General features: G+C 39.1%; 1 protein-coding gene and 1 long non-coding RNA gene across 2 annotated transcripts; both read right to left on the bottom strand.

Annotated features, from left to right (window-relative positions):
- Positions 1-59: 59 nt before the first annotated feature.
- LOC104113329 (protein trichome birefringence-like 10) lies at positions 60-6,383 on the bottom strand. Its single transcript, XM_009623460.4, has 4 exons — positions 5,628-6,383; positions 4,629-5,018; positions 3,180-3,338; positions 60-970 (listed from the first exon to the last, which is right to left on the bottom strand). Exons 1-4 carry the CDS (start codon positions 6,089-6,091, stop codon positions 589-591), a joined length of 1,395 nt encoding a protein of 464 aa, XP_009621755.1. The 5' UTR covers positions 6,092-6,383; the 3' UTR covers positions 60-588.
- Positions 6,384-9,849: 3,466 nt separating this feature from the next.
- On the bottom strand, positions 9,850-13,838 carry LOC138891581 (uncharacterized). Its single transcript, XR_011407959.1, has 2 exons — positions 13,770-13,838; positions 9,850-9,944 (listed from the first exon to the last, which is right to left on the bottom strand). It is a non-coding gene; the product is annotated as an uncharacterized lncRNA (long non-coding RNA).
- Between the last annotated feature and the right edge of the window lie 4,903 nt (positions 13,839-18,741).

The following is an 18,741-nucleotide window of genomic DNA, read 5'->3' as shown; positions in this document are numbered from 1 at the left end:
GCTCAGCAATAGTCGTTTGGGCAGAGCCGGATTTAAGCGTTGGCTAGGTAGGCGTCGTATAGTAAGAGTAGTTAATAACAATTATCATTGCAATTTGAAGAAGAATTTTACACGGTGAACCAAATGGCTGGCAATATCACCACATTTTTCCTCACCCTTCATATAGCCGACCCCAACTTGCTTGAGGTAGAGGCATAGTTATTGTTGTTCTATGAACACTATCAAAAGGATCAGTATTTTCCAGTGTTGTCAAACTGGATAATGTCTCTTCATCTATACAGTTCATGATGCCCTTTACACTATACAATATTGCAAACTAAATACCTAAATTTCACTCCTGATTAAAGGATTCAGGAAAAAAATCAAATGTATACACAAACTGCAATTGGAACCAAGGAGGTACCTCATCAGCTCAAGTGAGGAAGCCCTTTTTTGTAATTTCAAATTGATTCTCGAAGAAGGCCGCATTCATTTGGTTTATAAGTATTGGCATATTGAGTGCTCCAGCTCAAGTTCCCTTTCTAACGTTACACATCTGATAATTATGAGCTTTAACAAGGTGAACTGCTTGAGATGACCTCTCTGCTGTCATTCCGGGAACTGAGAAGAAGTGTACTCGGAGATTTGTTCCCGAGGTAACTCCTGTTTGAGGAGGACTGCATAGAGAAGCTCGTTCCATGAATCAGGGACACCAGGGAGACACCAATGGCTGCAGTCTTGCTTGTGAAGAGGAACTGGTCCCACATTAGGGCCTAAATAATACAAAGACAAGTGACCATCTCTTCTCCGAGATGTCATTCGTGTTACATTCAGTAAACCCATAGTCCAAGCCTTTGATTTGTTAGCGAGCTGCGATAGCACATTTATAACCGTCTTATATTCAAATGAGCTCTTCAATGACTCTTCGGATGATCCTAAGTCAGGTAGTGTCTCCAGGTGACAGCTACCACCGGTCCTCCAATCTCCACCTCTGTAGTGTTCATCAGAGCGATTCATTAATTGCATATCGAGTGAGATAACCAAAACAAAATATCTACTGAAACAAATTTTAGACTAGTTTGTATGGCTCATTAGATATTATTAATCAAAATACCAATAATTTGCAGATATAAAATAATCAAGAAATCACACCAAGTACTAGATCTACTCAACTGAGGAAAGCCTTTACGCATTAAAGCATACAATGCATATAGCATTTATCCTTGAAAACAACCTATGGATTAAGAGTGGCTTACCTTGAATCATTGCATACCTTTGTTGGAAAAAGAATTTTCTCCGACACATTTTATCATTTAGTTAAAAAAAGGTGCAACACTCAATGCTGCTCAATTCAGCACTTTAAAAACCTTTTAATGCACACTTCATGGTGCTTTAAGATGAAAATTTGAACCTCTTTCTTAAAATTTTCATAGTAGTCCATTCAATACCAATCTATTATTTCTCTCGATGGTTACAACATTTGCTTTCTATTTTCTTTTTCTATAAATATGTACCTTCATACCATATAGGTTGTCTGGTTTTTCCTTTTCCAGATGTCCCAAACAGTGTAAAGGGTAAAATATAGGAGAGTACAACAACTACTAGGGTGGACTCTAGAACAGCCCCTATCAACATTCCAAGTTAGTGAAATCCGTCAAGTAGCAGTCACAACAGATATCCTTTCCTGATTAAAAGCTCTATCAAAAGGCAATGTGGCCCCTCATTCAAAATACTTTCTCTTCTTTCTGAAAGATAATAGATTAGACAAAATATGTTTCCTCTATAAGAGATGAACAGGGGAAATATTGCTCCAACGACATATTAGTTTTAAACCACAAAGCTGATTTTTTTTTTCTTTTTTGAGTATTTGGGAAAGAGAGAGGTGGGGATGGGGATGGGGAATGTTATGCTGACCTCCCTCGAGCCAAAATGTAGAGGACCATCACTATGACAATTGGTATTCCCTTTAGTTCAGTGTTATGCTACAAATGCGCCTTTCTGTAGGCAAAAATTAGTCTGATCATCGAAATTAAGTTATTGAACCAACTATTTCAGAACATATATAGATTCGACTACTGCCTGCTATTTTGATCCATACAAAAATTTGATCAGTTTCTAAGTTGTTTTAAATAGTATTTGCATTACCAAGACAAAGTCAATATTAGGCGCACTTGTCAATCAAACAAATTTCACCAAAAATTTAATAATAGTGATCAAGGTTCCTAAATATAGAGCCAAACTAAAGATAATAAACAAAAGTGCGACGAACTTCCTTTATTAGATTAGTTCCTTCACCCAATTAAGAAAATTTGAAGTTCAACTAACTTGATATCGGTTCCTGAATTTGAGAATAAAAAATCACCAAGTGTAAATAAGTTATGTAGCAATGTATTTGTGATATACTAACAAATCTACTTATTTTTAAAATCTACTATGAGAATATCGAGGGTATATCTGAATTATCACTTCAAAAATAGAAGTGATTGCAGTAAAGGTAGTGAGAGGGGAGGTAGTTGTAATTACTAAAATATTAGAAGGTTATTTGAATTATAGCAAATTGGTCAGAAGGAACTTCTGGGAATTTTTTTCCTTAAACTAAATGAAAAAGTGAAGGAGACTGACTTCGGCCCAGATGGAGTACATGGATAGCTGCACATACATGCATATACATAAACTCTTACTTGACATAAAATCTATATATCCTTTCCTCTTCCTTTTTTGCTTTTTGGATAAGCCATGTTAGCTATATATCTATCCTCAATGCCTGAGTATCTTAGCACATCGTATTTCCCTATCATTGTCTCTCTCATGGATTATAAGATGAACTAGGTACCACCGCCAAAGTACCAAAGAAAATACATTTTTCCCTTTTACTACAAGTTTCAACACATTCCATCTCTATAGAAGATCAATGAAGCGTAACCGCAGCCGCTAAAAGTGCATTCACCCTCTCAAGGCTAACGTAATATAACAAACAGATACTTATGGAAAGAATCTGGGACATTAGATGAGTCTCAGCTAATCGCCATTTCACACTTCTAATTTGATATACTAAAGAAAGACCTCAAAAGATTTATTCAAGGTGTGGCAAGATTGATTAGTTGTGTTTTGTTACGGAAATCAATTTCATTTGATAGATCAAGAGTGAGAATTACGTGAAGTGTAACTTATCTACACAAACAAAAGGAGAGAAGAATTACCTGAAGTGTACAGGAGCATAAGTACGAAAGAATATTTTGGTCTTGGACATGTTCGCTTCATGACCTATCCAATCAAACAATGTCACAATTGACTTCTGAAATGCTGTCTCCACACTCATCGTCATGTTGACCTCTCCGCCTTCTTGGAAGTAGCATCCTCTGTCAAGGAAAAGGAATTCAGGAGTCGTAAATCTTCACATATATCAAGTATGTCAGCTCTACTAAAGCAATACACATTTAAAGTGCTTTAACATTCATACACCTTTTAGAGGTGATAACCAAGACATCCAAATAACTTGGGTTCATCAGAATGAAAGAGAACTAAACTCCAGCACAAGACTTGTTAGGCTACTTATCATTTTTTTTTTAAAATTATGGTTGCTTGATCCTAACAAAAGTATCAATTTTACTACATAATAGAACTAGAAGACTTGTATGCTCATAAAGTTCGTCCACAACAAGTCAACGGGTGAGTATCAACCGAACCTCATCTGACACGTTTCATTTCAATAAGTAGGCCAATCTAAAGGCTGAGACAATAAAGCAAAATGAAGGGGAGAAACATATTCAATCAGCTCTTTTGATATTTGTGGAGATTGAATTATTAACCACCTTCAAATTCACTCTATCTTCTTTGTTTCTTTTTGCCTCCCGAATGAAGCCTAGAAACTCAAAATCTCATTTTCCATGACAGATTATTGTGTCTATTTTGCGAATCATTGCACATCTTTCTACCGTCAATTCCATTGATCAAATTTCAAATTGGAGCATTAAGTATGCCCTAGGAACCAAGTAGAGCTGAACTGAAGAATTTTTCTGTATTAGATCAATTAGCTGAATCTTTAAGGCCAAATCATGCACATGGATACATGTTTATGCCCCCTCGAGTCATGCATATAAATGAAATGTCATAGATCCAAGGCATAATTAATGCATGGGGACAATTTAAAAGGAAACTGGAACTCAAACTTTTCAATACTCAACCAAACCATCAGTTCATTTAGTCCTTCAACATTGTGAAAATAAAGCACAGGAAGAGATCCAGTACTTGGAAATCCTCTGTTAATGCTAATTGGTATCGTCAGGCATATTATCTATTTACATGGAATTTTTCGCTAATAAGTAGTTCAACGGTTATTGAAGGATTCTGTCAGTCTATAAAAAGATTTGATTGCTAGCATTCTCAAACTACTATATAGGTCATGGTTGTAAACTACTCTCTTATGGATACCAATCTTTAGCAGCTCTTTTATTACAACATATGTATAGCTTTTAACTTTGTTAACCATCAATAAGAGATACTAACAATATTAGCTCTATTTCTAGCCACTCTTGTAGATTTTCCTATTTTTACTTAAGACATAGTCCAAGTTACGTATCATATTCCGTTCATCAAACATTAGTCGAAGGAAATAAAGGCTGTGATTGAAAAGAAAGAAAAGAGTTTACCCTCTAATGGTTTTCTCATAATTCCACCAGTGACCACTGTTTAAAATCAAAATATCTGCACCTTTCCACTTAGCAGAGCTCCAATCCATCTGATCCAGCTTCACCGTCATTTTAACATTTCCCGGAGCCCCAGAAGGCGCACGACTTTGCAGCACTAGGAATGGTGCTCTGTAGTACTCAACAGTGCAGTTGTAATCCCTGAACTTAAAAATTAAAGAACCCGTGTGCTTTGTGATTGGACTACCGTTAACTTCATATACCGAGCTGTTATCAGAAACTGCTGAAGACAACAAGCAGAGAAGAGACTCCCACTGGTTTCTTCCTATTGAATCTCCAACAAACACCACTCGTCGGTTCCTCAGCTTTTCTAGCATATATTTTGCATCAAATCTGTACCAAAAGTAGTAACAACATTAAATTTTGTTTTCCAGGTCATATCAAATGATTATGAAAATCCTTCTACAGCTAATCACACTAATCCTCTCAAAATACAGAACAATGAAGACAATACTCCCTTCGTCTCAATTTACATGAAGGTGTTTGACTGGCACGGAGTTTAAAAAAGAAAGAAAAGTTTTGAAACTCGTGGTCTAAAATATGTCATAGAGCTTAAATGGAGAAACATGGTTAGCGAAGATTCATATAGCCGACTCCAACTTATTTGGGACTGAAGCGCAGTTGTACTTATAGTAAATACTTTTGTTGCTAAATCATCTCGTTACGGAATAATCAGAAGTCTAAAATTAAATTGCTTCTAAATATGTATATGTATCATTCTGTTTGGGCAGACTAAAAAGAAAAAAAGTATCACATAAATTGAAACAGAGTAAGTAATAAATGATAGTGTGTCAAGCTAGGACAAGCTATGCAAGAAAAATGAAAATTCTGCCCAAAAAGATATTAGCAGCAGAACATAAATACACAAGACAGAGCAATACAATTAATAGTATTTCATTGATCGAAACAACAAGAAAATAAAAAATAAAAAGATAAACCAACCTGGGCAAGTTGCAATCTTTAGGCTGCCAACGCCATTTAGTATAAAAATTATCAGGCCTACCATTTTCAGAACAACGAAATCCTTCATCCAAAAACCTACAATCTTTTGACTGATAAAGTGGATAATTCTCATCCCATACCCAATTCCCTTCAAAAATATCACAACCATCACCACCTTTTTCTAAAAATCCCACCTTTTCATTTCTGTTGATAGTACTATTTACTAAAGAATAGTCATTAAGGCCAAACCAGGTAACAAAAAAAGAGGGCCCACGAAAGTGAGAACCAGTGTTCAGTACTGTGCTATAATCCAACAAGAAAAGACATAAGAATAAGCAAAGAACGAAAAAGAAGTAGCCAAGAAGTCCAGGTGATGGTTCTAAAGGCTTCAAACGCTTGAATTTCTTGAAAATATCTAAGTGAGTCGTTGAGTTAAAGATTCTTGGAGATTCGTTTCCACTCATCTCTGCTTTTTGAGTACAGAAAACTACACTTTTGGAAGCATAGTACTAAAGAACTCTAGAGTCTAAAAAGACGAGAAGATTGAAGGAGAGAAAATCGACACTTGGTACTATTACAGCAACCGCTAATAGGCACGAACTTGATATATTAAAGAGTTTTTTATTAATTAATGTTAAAAATGGGGGATGTGTACATGCAAAAGCTTTTGAGTTGAGTACAGAAATGTGGGGCTAAAATAGAAAGAGAGGACAGAAGTTGGGGAAAATGTTGATAATGATGAGGTGTTGGGGTTTGGACACAGACAAACATTCAAAAAAAAATAAACGGCAAGAAACGGGTATTTATGCAGAAAAACCGCATTTAACTCCCTCATTGGCTATTTGCTTAATTTTGTAAGTGATTTTTTCGGTATAGTTTTATTCTCATCATCTTTTGTGAAGGTTTACAAAATCCGACAACATGAATATGGAATGAATGGAAGATTTAATGCTTAAATGTTAAATTCTTCTTGTTTCTGATCTTAAGAAATTAACATGTAATATTCCCTTTATGATACGTATCATAATCGCTATTTGAAATTTAAGTGTTCAAAATTCTAACATTTCAAGTTGTTAGGGTATTATATATTTAATAAGTTTTTTAAATAAATAAAAAAATTTGACCAAAATTACTAGTTCGCCCAAAACTTTAACTATCACACCAACTCATTCCCTAATTTTATGTGACACTATTTTGTTTCTAGTTCGTTCAAGAAGATATGATATCTTTTTATATTTAAAAATAATATAATTTTTTATTTTTTATTATTTTATAGTAATGTAAATATTATGTTATATTGTGATTATAAGTATCAAAAAATTAATAATCACACAAATATTATAACATCTTTGAAATAATAAATTTTGAAAAAAAATATTAAACTGTTAATTTAAGTGACGTTACATAAATTAAAACGAAATGAGTGGGTTTTGTCTTGTTTTTTATGGTTTTGTTTTTCCTAATATTTTTTTATGGTTACAAAACGATGAATGGAATAATTGGACGGTTCCTTTTTCTTTCCAAATACTATACTATTATACTTGTGCTTCTAGAAGTGACAGCAGAAAAGCAGAAAGGACAAGGGTGGTAACGAGGAGAACGTGTAGCCCTACGTGGGGTCGTGCCAACAAGTCACTTGAATATGCGGAAGTGCGAAAGAAATTTAATACTATTATATTATTATTCAATATTCAATCATCTCAAAAACATTATTACATTATTTTCTTGCTAAGTGATTAAGTGAATGTAATCTGAAAAGATATACTATATTTTTAAATATAAAAATTCTTTATGTTGTGACTATATGCATATATTAAACGAGGTGATGAGTTATCTTTGAATTATAGAATCCTAGAACCTATAGAATGTACATAATTCTAAAGTTGAGTTGACTTGATTAAAAAAACATACGTAATTAACTAAAGATTCTTGTATTATTCTTTTTTATTATATCTAATACATTTTAAAATAGAGCAAATTAAAGAAATCGAGAACAAAACGTACCATATTCTGACAGGTCTGTATTTATATTACGTCCGTTTCAATTTGTGTGAATCTATTTGATTGGGCACAAAATTTAAGAAAAAATGAAGAATTTTAGAATTTATGGTCCTAAACAAATCAAAAAGGGATCAGGGTATTTGTGTGGTTATAAAAGCTTCTCATTAAGGGTAGAATTATAAATTTAAGCAAAATTATTTTCAAATTTAGAAATGGATCATTTTTTTTTGAATGAAAAAAATAATAGATTCAAATAAAATGTAAGGGATAGAGTATTATTTTTCTTGAAGGCTTTGGAAACAATAATGAAGATAAAAGATTCGATTAAGAAGAATGTTGCAGTCAACGGTCGAGCATTTGATTGATTTTTTAAATTTTAATTATAAAATTAATGTTATTTGCCTCTTCTTTTCATGGACCATAGTTGAGATTAGTGCATAATTTGATAAATACCGAATTATCGTATCGAAATCAAAAAATTTAGTATTTGGTATTCGATATTTTGATATTTGGTATGGTATCCGGTTTAAGTTCTTTTAAAAAATTAATATTAGGTATGGTATTCGATATTTTAAAATAAAATACTGATACTGCACCAAAATATATATTAAATTATATAATACACATACTATTGATTATAACATAAATATTAAGTTCTAAATTTTACTTTCCGTTATTTTTATAGTTTTTTTAACCTTTACTCTCTTTTTTTCACTATATTTGCTTTTCACTCTTTTCTTTGGTTGCCTACTTATGTTTCAACCTTTCTCGGGTATATGTTTGGCATTTTTGGTTTCCATTTCTTTTTTTGGCCATATTATTATATTTTTATTTTCTTATTTGTGAGTACCTTAGTTAAGAATATTATAATCTATGGCTTTATGCATTAGTTAATATTCGAGCCAAACAAACCGAAGTTACCATACCGAATAAATCGATCGACACCGAAAGGAGAAAAATCGAATCATACCGAATATAGTTAGGTATAGTATCGGTATAGCATTTTAAGAAATCGAATACCGAAAATAGCAAACTGAAACGGCCAAATATGTACCATACCGGCTGACGAACACCCCTAGTTGAGATTGTCACGCTGCTAAGCACCAAAGAAGACATACTTCATACCAGGCAGAGGCGGAACTAGGGTTTCAAGTTTATGGTTTGGAGTTCTAACAATTTTAAGTTAGTGAGTTCTAAATTATTAAATTATAAATAATCAATGAATTGTTCTAAATAAATATAGGGTTTGAACCAAATTTAGTGGGTTCGCTGAACCCGTAGCCGGAACACCCCCTGATACCAGGGGCGGAGGTAGACTATTCGTTACGGGTTCGGATGAACCCAATAACTTTTACTTACACTTTATATTTGTATTAGAAAATTATGTATAAATATCTAATTGCGAAGCCAGTTACTAAGAAGAGCTATGAGTCCCAAGATAGATCAAAACCCCTGCCTGTGTTTCATACCAATGTCATAGTTGACATACTGATAAGGTTAAGCACTCTGTGGTTCGGCCAAAATCAATCTGAAGATATAAGCTGATAATCTATCATTCGCTTATAAATATTTTGGTTTGACCAATTATTTACTATTTTATTCTTAATTTTTTTGTAATTCCCGGATTACTCTTCCTAAATCAAAATCATAACTATCTCTCTATTCCATTTTGTCATTCACCATTTTTAATGTAATGTAAAGTTATATTTGTTCTAAACGGTTTTAAGGATATGTCAATCATTCCAATAGACAATTATCAATAATTATTTACCAATATTAACTGTTAATATTGTCCGTCTCGGCACTTTTATTAAAACATGTAATAGTTTAATCGTAGAATCATCACTTAAAAATATCTTTTTTATCAGCTACTTTTGGATCACCTACTAAGCCTCTCTTATTGCATATTCCTTTTCTTTTAAATTATTTTGTCGATTCAAAAGTGTTTATCGTCAACATTATCCCAAAATGTTATCTACTATTTTTAATAATAAATTTTGCTAATATATCATACATATCATAAAAATTTCAGTTATTTCCACTTTTTTCAAACAACTTTTCCTTTTTCACTACAAAATTTCTCCTTTATTATATGCTATCACTATACAAAAGTTCAAGGAAGTTGCGTCTTCTCGATAATTAAACAGTTTATAATTTGTTTATCGCTACTATATATAATAGCTCAAAATTCAAATTCTAGTCCACCATCAAGGTTAGTTGCTTACATGATAATTGTTACGCGGCGTCTTCCTGAAATTCTTTGGAAGGGCGACGTAAGGCTAAGCAACCAATGTCAGTGCGGTTGCTGTCCGCCAACTGAGGTCCCCTCCGTACGCTAGACTAGATTGTCAGTGTCGTACGAAAAAATCAATGTCGTGAGCAATTGAGCAGCGGAAATGAGCAATTGATGGTGAAAGCTGATTGTATTGATGATGATGAAAGCTATTACAAAATGCTATGCGGTGTCGGGGGGAGGGGGGAGGGAGAGACACCAGTATAGAGAAAGGATTGATTGCTTGAATGTTTGAATGCTTTGGTCCCCCTTAATAATGCTTAAAACAATAAACCAAAGTTATGTGACTAGACTTATGAAAGTTGTAGAAGCACATTGAAAATGAATAAAGTACAACTACTCTATAATTACAATGAAAAAGACTTAGTCTTCTACGAGGTAGAAGCAAGTCCGTTGGCAGCAACTTTGTCTTGAGCATCAGTGTCTGCGCACGTTGGGCTGCTGGCGCGCGCAGCACTATTTGGATCTTCCTGCGACTGGGCGCAGGTGCTTGGCATTGGATCTAGGCGCGTGGCACTGTCTGTGCACGCAGCGCTGTTGGCAATATGATGGTTTGTGCGCACGGCACTGTTGGCATTCGCCAGCCGCTGGGCACTGGCACTGATTATCGGTGGGGTAACAGAGGCGCATGCACACTTATCACTTGGCGTTGCCGACACCACGGGACCGATCGTGGCGCTAGGCGTTGGGAGGCTTGTCAGGACGCCACGAGGCGCGTCCAAGGGATCATGGGTTGATGATGGAAAGCAGCCCATGACATTCTCCCCCACCTGAGTTGGCGACGTCCTCGGAGCCTTACCTGCAGGATGATGATTGGTCAGGCTCTTGTTGGCTGGGAGGTCTGTTCCCCTCGGTGTAGTGAGGTGACTTTCTTAATGACGTTCTATGTATTTCTGAAATGACCTGAGGCGGCTGACATGGAAGACTGGATGGATTTTCCACCAGGCTGGAGTATTCACCTGGTATGTAGATTTCCCCATGCGTCTTTCGATGGACATGGGTCCGATGTAGTTTTGCAATAGGCGAGGGTCCTGGGTCCTCGCTGCAAACAAGTATCGCTTTGGGACTCTTACCATCACTTTGTCTCCTGCTTGATGTTGGACAAAGCAAATGTTTTGTTCGGCATATTTCGTTGCTCTTTCTTGGGCTTTGATAAGATAGCTTCGTACTATCTCCAAAGTTTGCTCCTATTCTTCTGAGAAGCTGGCAGCTCGAGGCGATGTTGGCATGTTTGGTGCATTCACTGTCTGTGGGAGTAGCGGTTGTTGTCCGGTAACAATTTCAAAGGCGCTTTTGTTTGAAATGGAGCACTTTTGAGAATTGAAACACAGTTGAGCAACATCGAGAAGATTCACCCAATTTGTTTGTGACCCGGTTGCAAAGTGGCAGAGATATTCCTCCAGCATGCCATTGAACCGGTCTATCTGGCCATCTGGTTGTTGATGGAAGTTTGAGTTATGATTCAATTTGGATCCGAGGCACCTGAAGAGATGGGTCCAAAATTTTCTAGTGAAGCGTGAGTCGCAGTCACTAATGATGTCTTTGGGCATGCCCCAATATTTGACAATATGAGAGAAGAAGAGTCGAGCTGTATCTTCTGTCGATATGTTCTGTGGGGCTGCTATGAAGGTAGTACACTTGGAAAACCGGTCTACTACCACCATGATGGTTGCAAGATTTCCGACCTTGGGTAATCCTGTGATGAAATTCAGGGAAATGCTTTCCCAAGGTCTATGTGGGACAGGTAGCGGCTCCAAGAGTCCCGCTTGTGCTGAGTGATCCGACTTGTCCTTTTGGCATGCTTGACAAGTCTTCACACACTGAGGGGCGCCATGAGTTACTGGACGTTGATGATCTGATGTTTGATTGATGATGTTGAGGGCAGCCGGAACCATAGGTTCAGGTCTTTTAATTCCCTTCTTTGACTGCATGGATGAGATGTTTTCAGCGGCCATCTTTATGGGTATGCATGGTATGGTGCGGGGTTTGGCCCCGTTGTCTCCTATCATTAGGAGCATGTTGGCATATGGTACCGGGATTGTGTTGGTCTGCCTTAGGAATTCCAATCCCACTATCAATTCAAAGTCATTGATGATAGCTATGCGTAGGTCGAATATTCCCTTGTATGGGCCAAGCTTCATTGGCACTTCTTTGGCTATTCCACTCACTGGCTTAGATGGAGAGTTGATAGCCTTGACACAACCCCTACTCTTTTTCACCGGTAGACCGAGGAGTTGCACCTGAGTTGAGACCAGGTAGTTGTGGGTAGCACCCGTGTCTATCAATGCCCGAATAGGTTTGCCGTTGACTTTCATGTCGACGAACATTAAGGTCCTCTTTTGTGTGGTGGGAGGCCTCTCATCCGCCTTTTCTTTCCCTTTCTTGACGATTGGGCATGCGTTCTTCTTGGGGTTACCAGCACTGGTTCCCGCCAAGGTATTATGAATGGAGCCAAAAATGCGTTGAAGGCACCTAATTGCTCTGCGTTGTCTGAGTCGTCAGGATCTGACTCATCTTCAACAGTCTGTTGAGCATTGATCTGTGTATTGGGGCATTGATTGTTCCAATATTTCCCGCCGCAATGACAACATTCTGAAGGGGGCTTTCTCCCTTGATTTGTTGTTGACTGATGCAGCATTGTTGCTGCTTGAGGAAGAAGTCTTAGATTTGGATGCACCTCGATCTCCTCTGTTTCTGTTAGGGCCACCGTTGTTAGGTTGGATCCCGTTGTATCCCCCTCGGACAGGAGGCTTGGGCCTATCCTTCCGAGTTTCCAAATGATAATCCCCAAGGCACTCTATGGCTTGAATGGCCTTGGGCAGGGTATCTACCCTTTGTCTTTGCAGCTCCATATGATCATGAGGTTTCAAACCTTCTATGAATGCGAATAGTTTGTCTTTGTCCCCCATATCCCGTATGTTTAGCATGAGTGCGGAGAATTCTCGCACGTAATCCCGCACTAACCTGGTGTGGCAGAGTTCACGCAGCTTTCTCCATGCATTGTATTCCACATTTTCGGGGAAGAACTGCTGGCGTCTGGCTGCCTTCAGTTCTGTACATGTCTAGCGAGTATCTTCACCGGCCCTGATGGCTTCGTATTTCACTCGCCACCAGAGTTTTGCATCGCCTTGAAGATACATGGCAGCAATTGCTACCTTTTTGGCTTCTTCCAACTGTCCTACGACATCGAAGTATTGTTCGATGTCGAAGATAAAATTTTCCACTTCTTTAGTGTCCCGAGCTCCGTTGTATGGCTTTGGCTTCGGAATTTTTAGCTTTTGTGGCATGGGGGCAATGTTCATGGCACCCCTGATTTAGTTTTCGCCTCCTTTGAGCAGGCTTTGAAGGGCAGCATTGGCAACATTGAGCTGGCCTGTCAAGTTGTCTATGGTTTGCTGCATGGCAGTTAGTCTGTCTGCCTCTAGTTCCCATTGGGCTAAATCCTCAGCACGCTCCTATTGGAGGTCCTCGAATTTGCCATGAATTTAGGCTGCCTCGACGGCTGCCATTTGTCGGTCTTCTTCAGAGTCGTGACTGATGTTTGCTATGTCAATTTCAGCCTGCCGCATTCAGCGGTCCAGGTTGTCCAACCTTTCCAGTAGGCTGGTTCTTAGATCAGGCACCGTATCCACAATGGGCCGTAATACGTCAACCGTCTCTTGAAGGGTCATGATGCGATCCCCGTAATTCACCATGGTCAGAAATGGTGATGATGGCAATGTGTGTTCCCTCGTCCGATGTCGAGCCTAGGCTCTGAGACCAACTGTTACGCGGCGCCTTCCTGAAATTTCTTGGAAGGGCGACATAAGTCTAACAAACAGATGTCAGCGCGGTTGTTGTCCGCCAACTGAGGTCCCCTCCGTATGCTAGACTAGATTGTCAGTGCCGTACGGAAAAACCAATGTCGTGAGCAATTGAGCAGCGAAAATTAGCAATTGATGATGAAAGCTGACTGTATTGATGATGATGAAAGCTATTACAAAATGCAATGCGGTGTCGGGGGGGAGGGAGAGACACCAGTACAGAGAAATGATTGATTGCTTGAATTTTTGAATGCTTTGGTCCTCCTTAATAATGCTTAAAAAAAAACCAAAGTTACATGACTAGACCTATGAAAGCTGTAGAAGCACACTGAAAATGAATGAAGTATAACTACTCTATAATTACAATGAAAAGGACTTAATCTTCTACGAGGTAGAAGCAAGTCCGTTGGTAGCAACTTTGTCTTGAGCATCAGGGTCTGCGCGTTGGGCTGCTGGCGAGCGCGACACGATTTGGATCTGCTTGCGGCTGGGCGCAGGTGCTTGGCATTAGTTCTGGGTGCGCGGCTCTGTTAGCAACATGATGGTTTGTGCGCGCGGCATTGTCTGTGCGCGCGGCACTGTTGGCATTCGCCAACCGCTGGGCGCTGGCACTGATTATCGGTGGGGCGACAGAGGCGCATGCGCGCTTGTCACTTGGCACTTCCGAGACCACGGGGCCGAACGTGGCGCTAGGCATTGGGAGGCTTGTCAGGACGCCATGGGGCGCGTCCAAGGGGTCATGGGTCGATGATGGAAAGTAGCCCATGACATAACACAGGTAGACGAACCCACCACTTAATGTTCTTGTTTGGCTTTCCCACGTCTATGGTGTTGACTGTTACACGGTTTGAAATACTATCGATAAATAGAGCCGCCCTTCTAAGTAGTACATACCATTTTAGTTGAAATGCCAGACTTTTATAATTAGTCGGTGAGTCTCATTTATTTTTATTGAGATTAAAACGTCTAAATCTGAATACATATCTGAATATTAATATGTGGTATTAAGATTTTCATATTGAATAATTAATAAATTTTGTTTTATCTAAATATATAAAACTTGTCTTTATTTAAAAATTAATAAGTATAAATTCAAATTAAATGGTACTATTTAATCTAATAATATATTAATAAAATATTTTTAAAAAATTATATGATAGTTGGTGGTGGTGATGGCTAACAGTAGTGGTCGTAGATTGTGACTCGCGACTCCTGTGAACCTAGTACTCTGATACCAACTTGTCGCGACCCAAATTAGCCCTCCATAAGGTGTCGTGATGGCACCTAGTCTTTACGACTAGGTAAGCCTAATATTACGAAAAATATAAAGAAAACACAGCATTTTAAAGATAAACAGCATATTGTGAATAGCCAAGAGTAGTATCACTCGGCATATACAAAATAATTTTCCAAGACACGGAATACCACTAAGTCACAAGATGCTATAATCTATGTAGCTCTATACAAAAGTTTGAAGATAATAAAGAAAGTCTCTAGGCGAGGGAGTAGAAGGGGACTCCGAAGATCTGCGGACGCAAGCAATAGTACCTTGAAGTCTCCTAAAATCGACAGCACGCACTAACCCCGAGGCTGATAGCTCGCACATGGATCTGCACACAAAAACATGTGCAGGGAAGGGCATGAGTACACCATAATGGTACCCAGTAAGTGCCAAGCCTAACCTCGGTCGAGTAGTGACGAGGTCAGGTCAAGGCCCTACCGGAGTAAATATAATAAATTAAAGAGTAAAAGATATAAGTAAAATTTACGGTAACACAGTTAAAGAAATTCTCAAAAATTTAACAGTTAAGGAAGCCCTCGGCTCAGAATAAAGTAAACACAGTGGAAAATCTCCCGGGATACCGTCCCATAGTTCCAAATGAATATATAGTACAGGGGGATCTCCCGGAATACGTCTGTAGTACCAAAGTAAATATGCAGTGCTGGGGGGTCTCCTGGAATACGTCCGTAGTCCCAAAGTAAATATGAAGTGCTGGGGGATCTCCCGGAATACGTCCGTAGTCCCAATTTAAATATGCAACGCAAGATAAAATGGCAGGTATGGCATCGAGTTATACAGTTTATACTTAACACAAATAAGGAAAGTATGGACTTAACTAAGCATGGCGCACAGAATGTCAAATAGGCAGTTAAAACACGTAAGCATGCTTCTCTAATCTAAGTTTAACAATTAAACGTATTAGTGCAATTTAATAAGGAAAAATAATTTATGATTTATAAAGGAAAAACGGGATTTTTGCAATAATAGCTCGTGTACGTACTCGTCACCTCACATACACGACGCCCACACATCAATTAATATCAAACATCCTAAGGGAAAAGTCCCTAACACAAGGTTAGGCAAGCCACTTACCTCGACTGCTCAAATTAACTTGATATCACATTCTTGTCACGAGTATCCGACTCCAAATGGCCCGAATCTATTCAAATTAATCGCATAATGTAAATATAACTACAAGTAACTAATTTAACTAATTAATTCGAAGCTAAAGCGTGAAATTAGGGAAAACACCCAAAAATGTCTCCCCGGGCCCACGTCTCGGAATCGGGTAAAAATTACAAATTTTGAACATACATTCACTCATGAGTCTAAGCATATCAAATTTACTAAAATCCGACACCAAATGGTCCTCCAAATCCACAAATCAAACTTCCAAATCTCTAGCCTCCAACTTCCAATTTTCACCTTAAATACATACTAACTAGGTGAGAAAATACATGGCAAAGCAAGATTATTGATCAAAAATAAGCACAAGTGACTTACCTCAAGAAATGCCTCAAAAATGCTCTCAAAAATCGCCCTAAACCGAGTTTGCAAAGTTAAAAATGACAAAAATTGCGAAGCCCTTCGGTTTTAACCACTGTCCAGGTATTTCCGCACCTGCGGTACCTGGGCTCACACCTGCGGGTGCGCTTGTGCGGAAAAAGTGCGCATCTGTGCAATCCACTTGCCCCCTCTGCCTTCGCACCTGTGACAAAAGGGCCGCACCTGCGCGTGCGCGCCTCTGGAAATCCCTTCTGCTTCTGCGTATCTTGCGCTCTTGCGAACAGTCTTGCGCATTTGCGGGCATCGCAGATGCGGCCTTTTTCCACGCACCTGCGACCCCTGACCAATCCACCTAACTCCGCATCTGCGCCAATCTTTCTCGCACCTGCGAGCTCGCACTTGCGGGCAGCCTTGCGCAGGTGTGATTACAGCAGAACCAGCAAAAGCACCAGATTTTTCCTAAGTCCAAATTCATTCTGTTAAAACCAAACATACCAACCAATCCTAAAATACCATACGAACTTAGTCGAGCCTTCAAACTACATCGAACAACACCAAAATCATGAATTAAGCACGGATTCAAGCCTAAGAATTTAAAATTTTCCAAATTCTACAAATGACGCCGAACCACATCAAATCTAGTCTGAATGACCTCAAATTTTACACACAGGTCACAAATGACATTACGAACCTACATCCACTTTCGGAATTCCATTTCGAGCTTGATATCAAAATTTCCACTATCGGCCGAAATCGCCGAAAAACTAACTTTCGCCAATTCAAGCCTAAATCTACTACAGGCCTCCAAAACATATTCCGGATGCGCTCCTAACGCCAAAATCACTCAACGGAGCTAACGGAGTCGGCGAAATTCCATTCCGGATCCGTCTTCACACAGTTCCGACTACGGTCCAAACTCTAAGGCTTAAACTCACAACTAGGGACTAAGTGTCCCAAAACTCTCTGAATTCCATAACCAATCACTATGGCAAGTCTCAATAGAGGAAACAAATATGGGAAAAACATTTATTAGGGGATCGGAGCTCTAATTATCAAAACGACCGGCCGGGTCACATCATCCCCCTCTTAAAAGAATCGTTCGTCCTCGAACGAGTATAAAGACATACCTGAAACTGTGAAAAGATAAGGGTACTGGCTGCGGATATCCTTCTCGGTCTCCCAAGTCGCCTCCTCGACCGGTTGACCTCTCCACTGGACCTTTACTGAAGCAATATTCTTTGACCTGAGCTTTCTGACCTGCTTATCCAAAATGGCTACTGGCTCCTCAACATAAGATAGATCCTTGTCCAACTGGACTGAGCTAAAATCCAATACATGAGTCGGATCACCGCGATACTTCTGGAGCATAGACAGGCAGAATACCGGGTGAACTCCTGCTAGGCTGGGAGGCAAGGCAAGCTCATAAGCAACCTCCCCAACTCGCCGTAATATCTCAAAAGGACCAATAAACCACGGGCTCCGCTTGCCCTTCTTCCCGAACCTCATGATGCCCTTCATAGGCGATACCCGAAGCAAGACCCGCTCACCAACCATAAATGCCAAATCATGAACCTTACGGTCCGCATAACTCTTCTACCTGGACTGGGCTGTGCGAAGTCTCTCCTAAATCATCTTCACCTTATCCAGGGCATCCTGGACCAAATCTGTACCCAACAATCAGGCCTCGCCCGGCTCAAACCATCCCACTGGGGACCGGTACCGCCTACCATACAAAGCCTTATATGGTGCCATCTGAATGCTGGACTGGTAACTGTTGTTGTAAGCGAACTCTGCAAGTGGCAAGTATTGGTCCCATGACCCTCTGAACTCCGTCACACAGGCACAGAGCATATCCTCAAGAATCTGAATCGTTCGCTCGGACTGCCCGTCCGTCTGATGGTGAAAGGTTGTGCTCAACTCCACCCTAGTACCCAACTCTTGCTGTACGGCTCTCCAAAACCGTGATGTGAACTGTGTACCTCTATCTGAAATGATGGATACTGGAATACCATGAAGGCGGACAATCTCTCTGATATAAATCTCAGCCAACCTCTCAGAAGAATAAGTGGTCAACACTGGAATAAAATGAGCTGACTTGGCCACCCGATCCACGATCACCCAAATAGCATTGAACCTTCTCAAAGTCCGTGGAAGTCTAACTACAAAGTCCATGGTGATCCGCTCCCACTTCCACTCTGGTATCACTAACCTCTGAAGTAATCCACCCGG

This window comes from Nicotiana tomentosiformis, chromosome 1 (assembly GCF_000390325.3).
Source record: "Nicotiana tomentosiformis chromosome 1, ASM39032v3, whole genome shotgun sequence".
NCBI classification, from domain to species: Eukaryota; Viridiplantae; Streptophyta; class Magnoliopsida; order Solanales; family Solanaceae; genus Nicotiana; species Nicotiana tomentosiformis.
Note: the sequence above shows the minus strand (reverse complement) of the source record. Positions and strands in the feature narration are given on the sequence as shown.

What these genes read in the sequence shown, in the direction of transcription:
- LOC104113329 (XM_009623460.4), bottom strand. Translation starts at nt 6,091, where the DNA reads ATGAGTGGAAACGAATCTCCAAGAATCTTTAACTCAACGACTCACTTA. An exon ending in AAAGATTGCAACTTGCCCAG is followed by an intron (nt 5,019 to 5,627) that starts GTTGGTTTATCT and finishes CTTTTGGTACAG; the next exon opens with ATTTGATGCAAAATATATGC. An exon ending in TATGAGAAAACCATTAGAGG is followed by an intron (nt 3,339 to 4,628) that starts GTAAACTCTTTT and finishes TTTCCTTGACAG; the next exon opens with AGGATGCTACTTCCAAGAAG.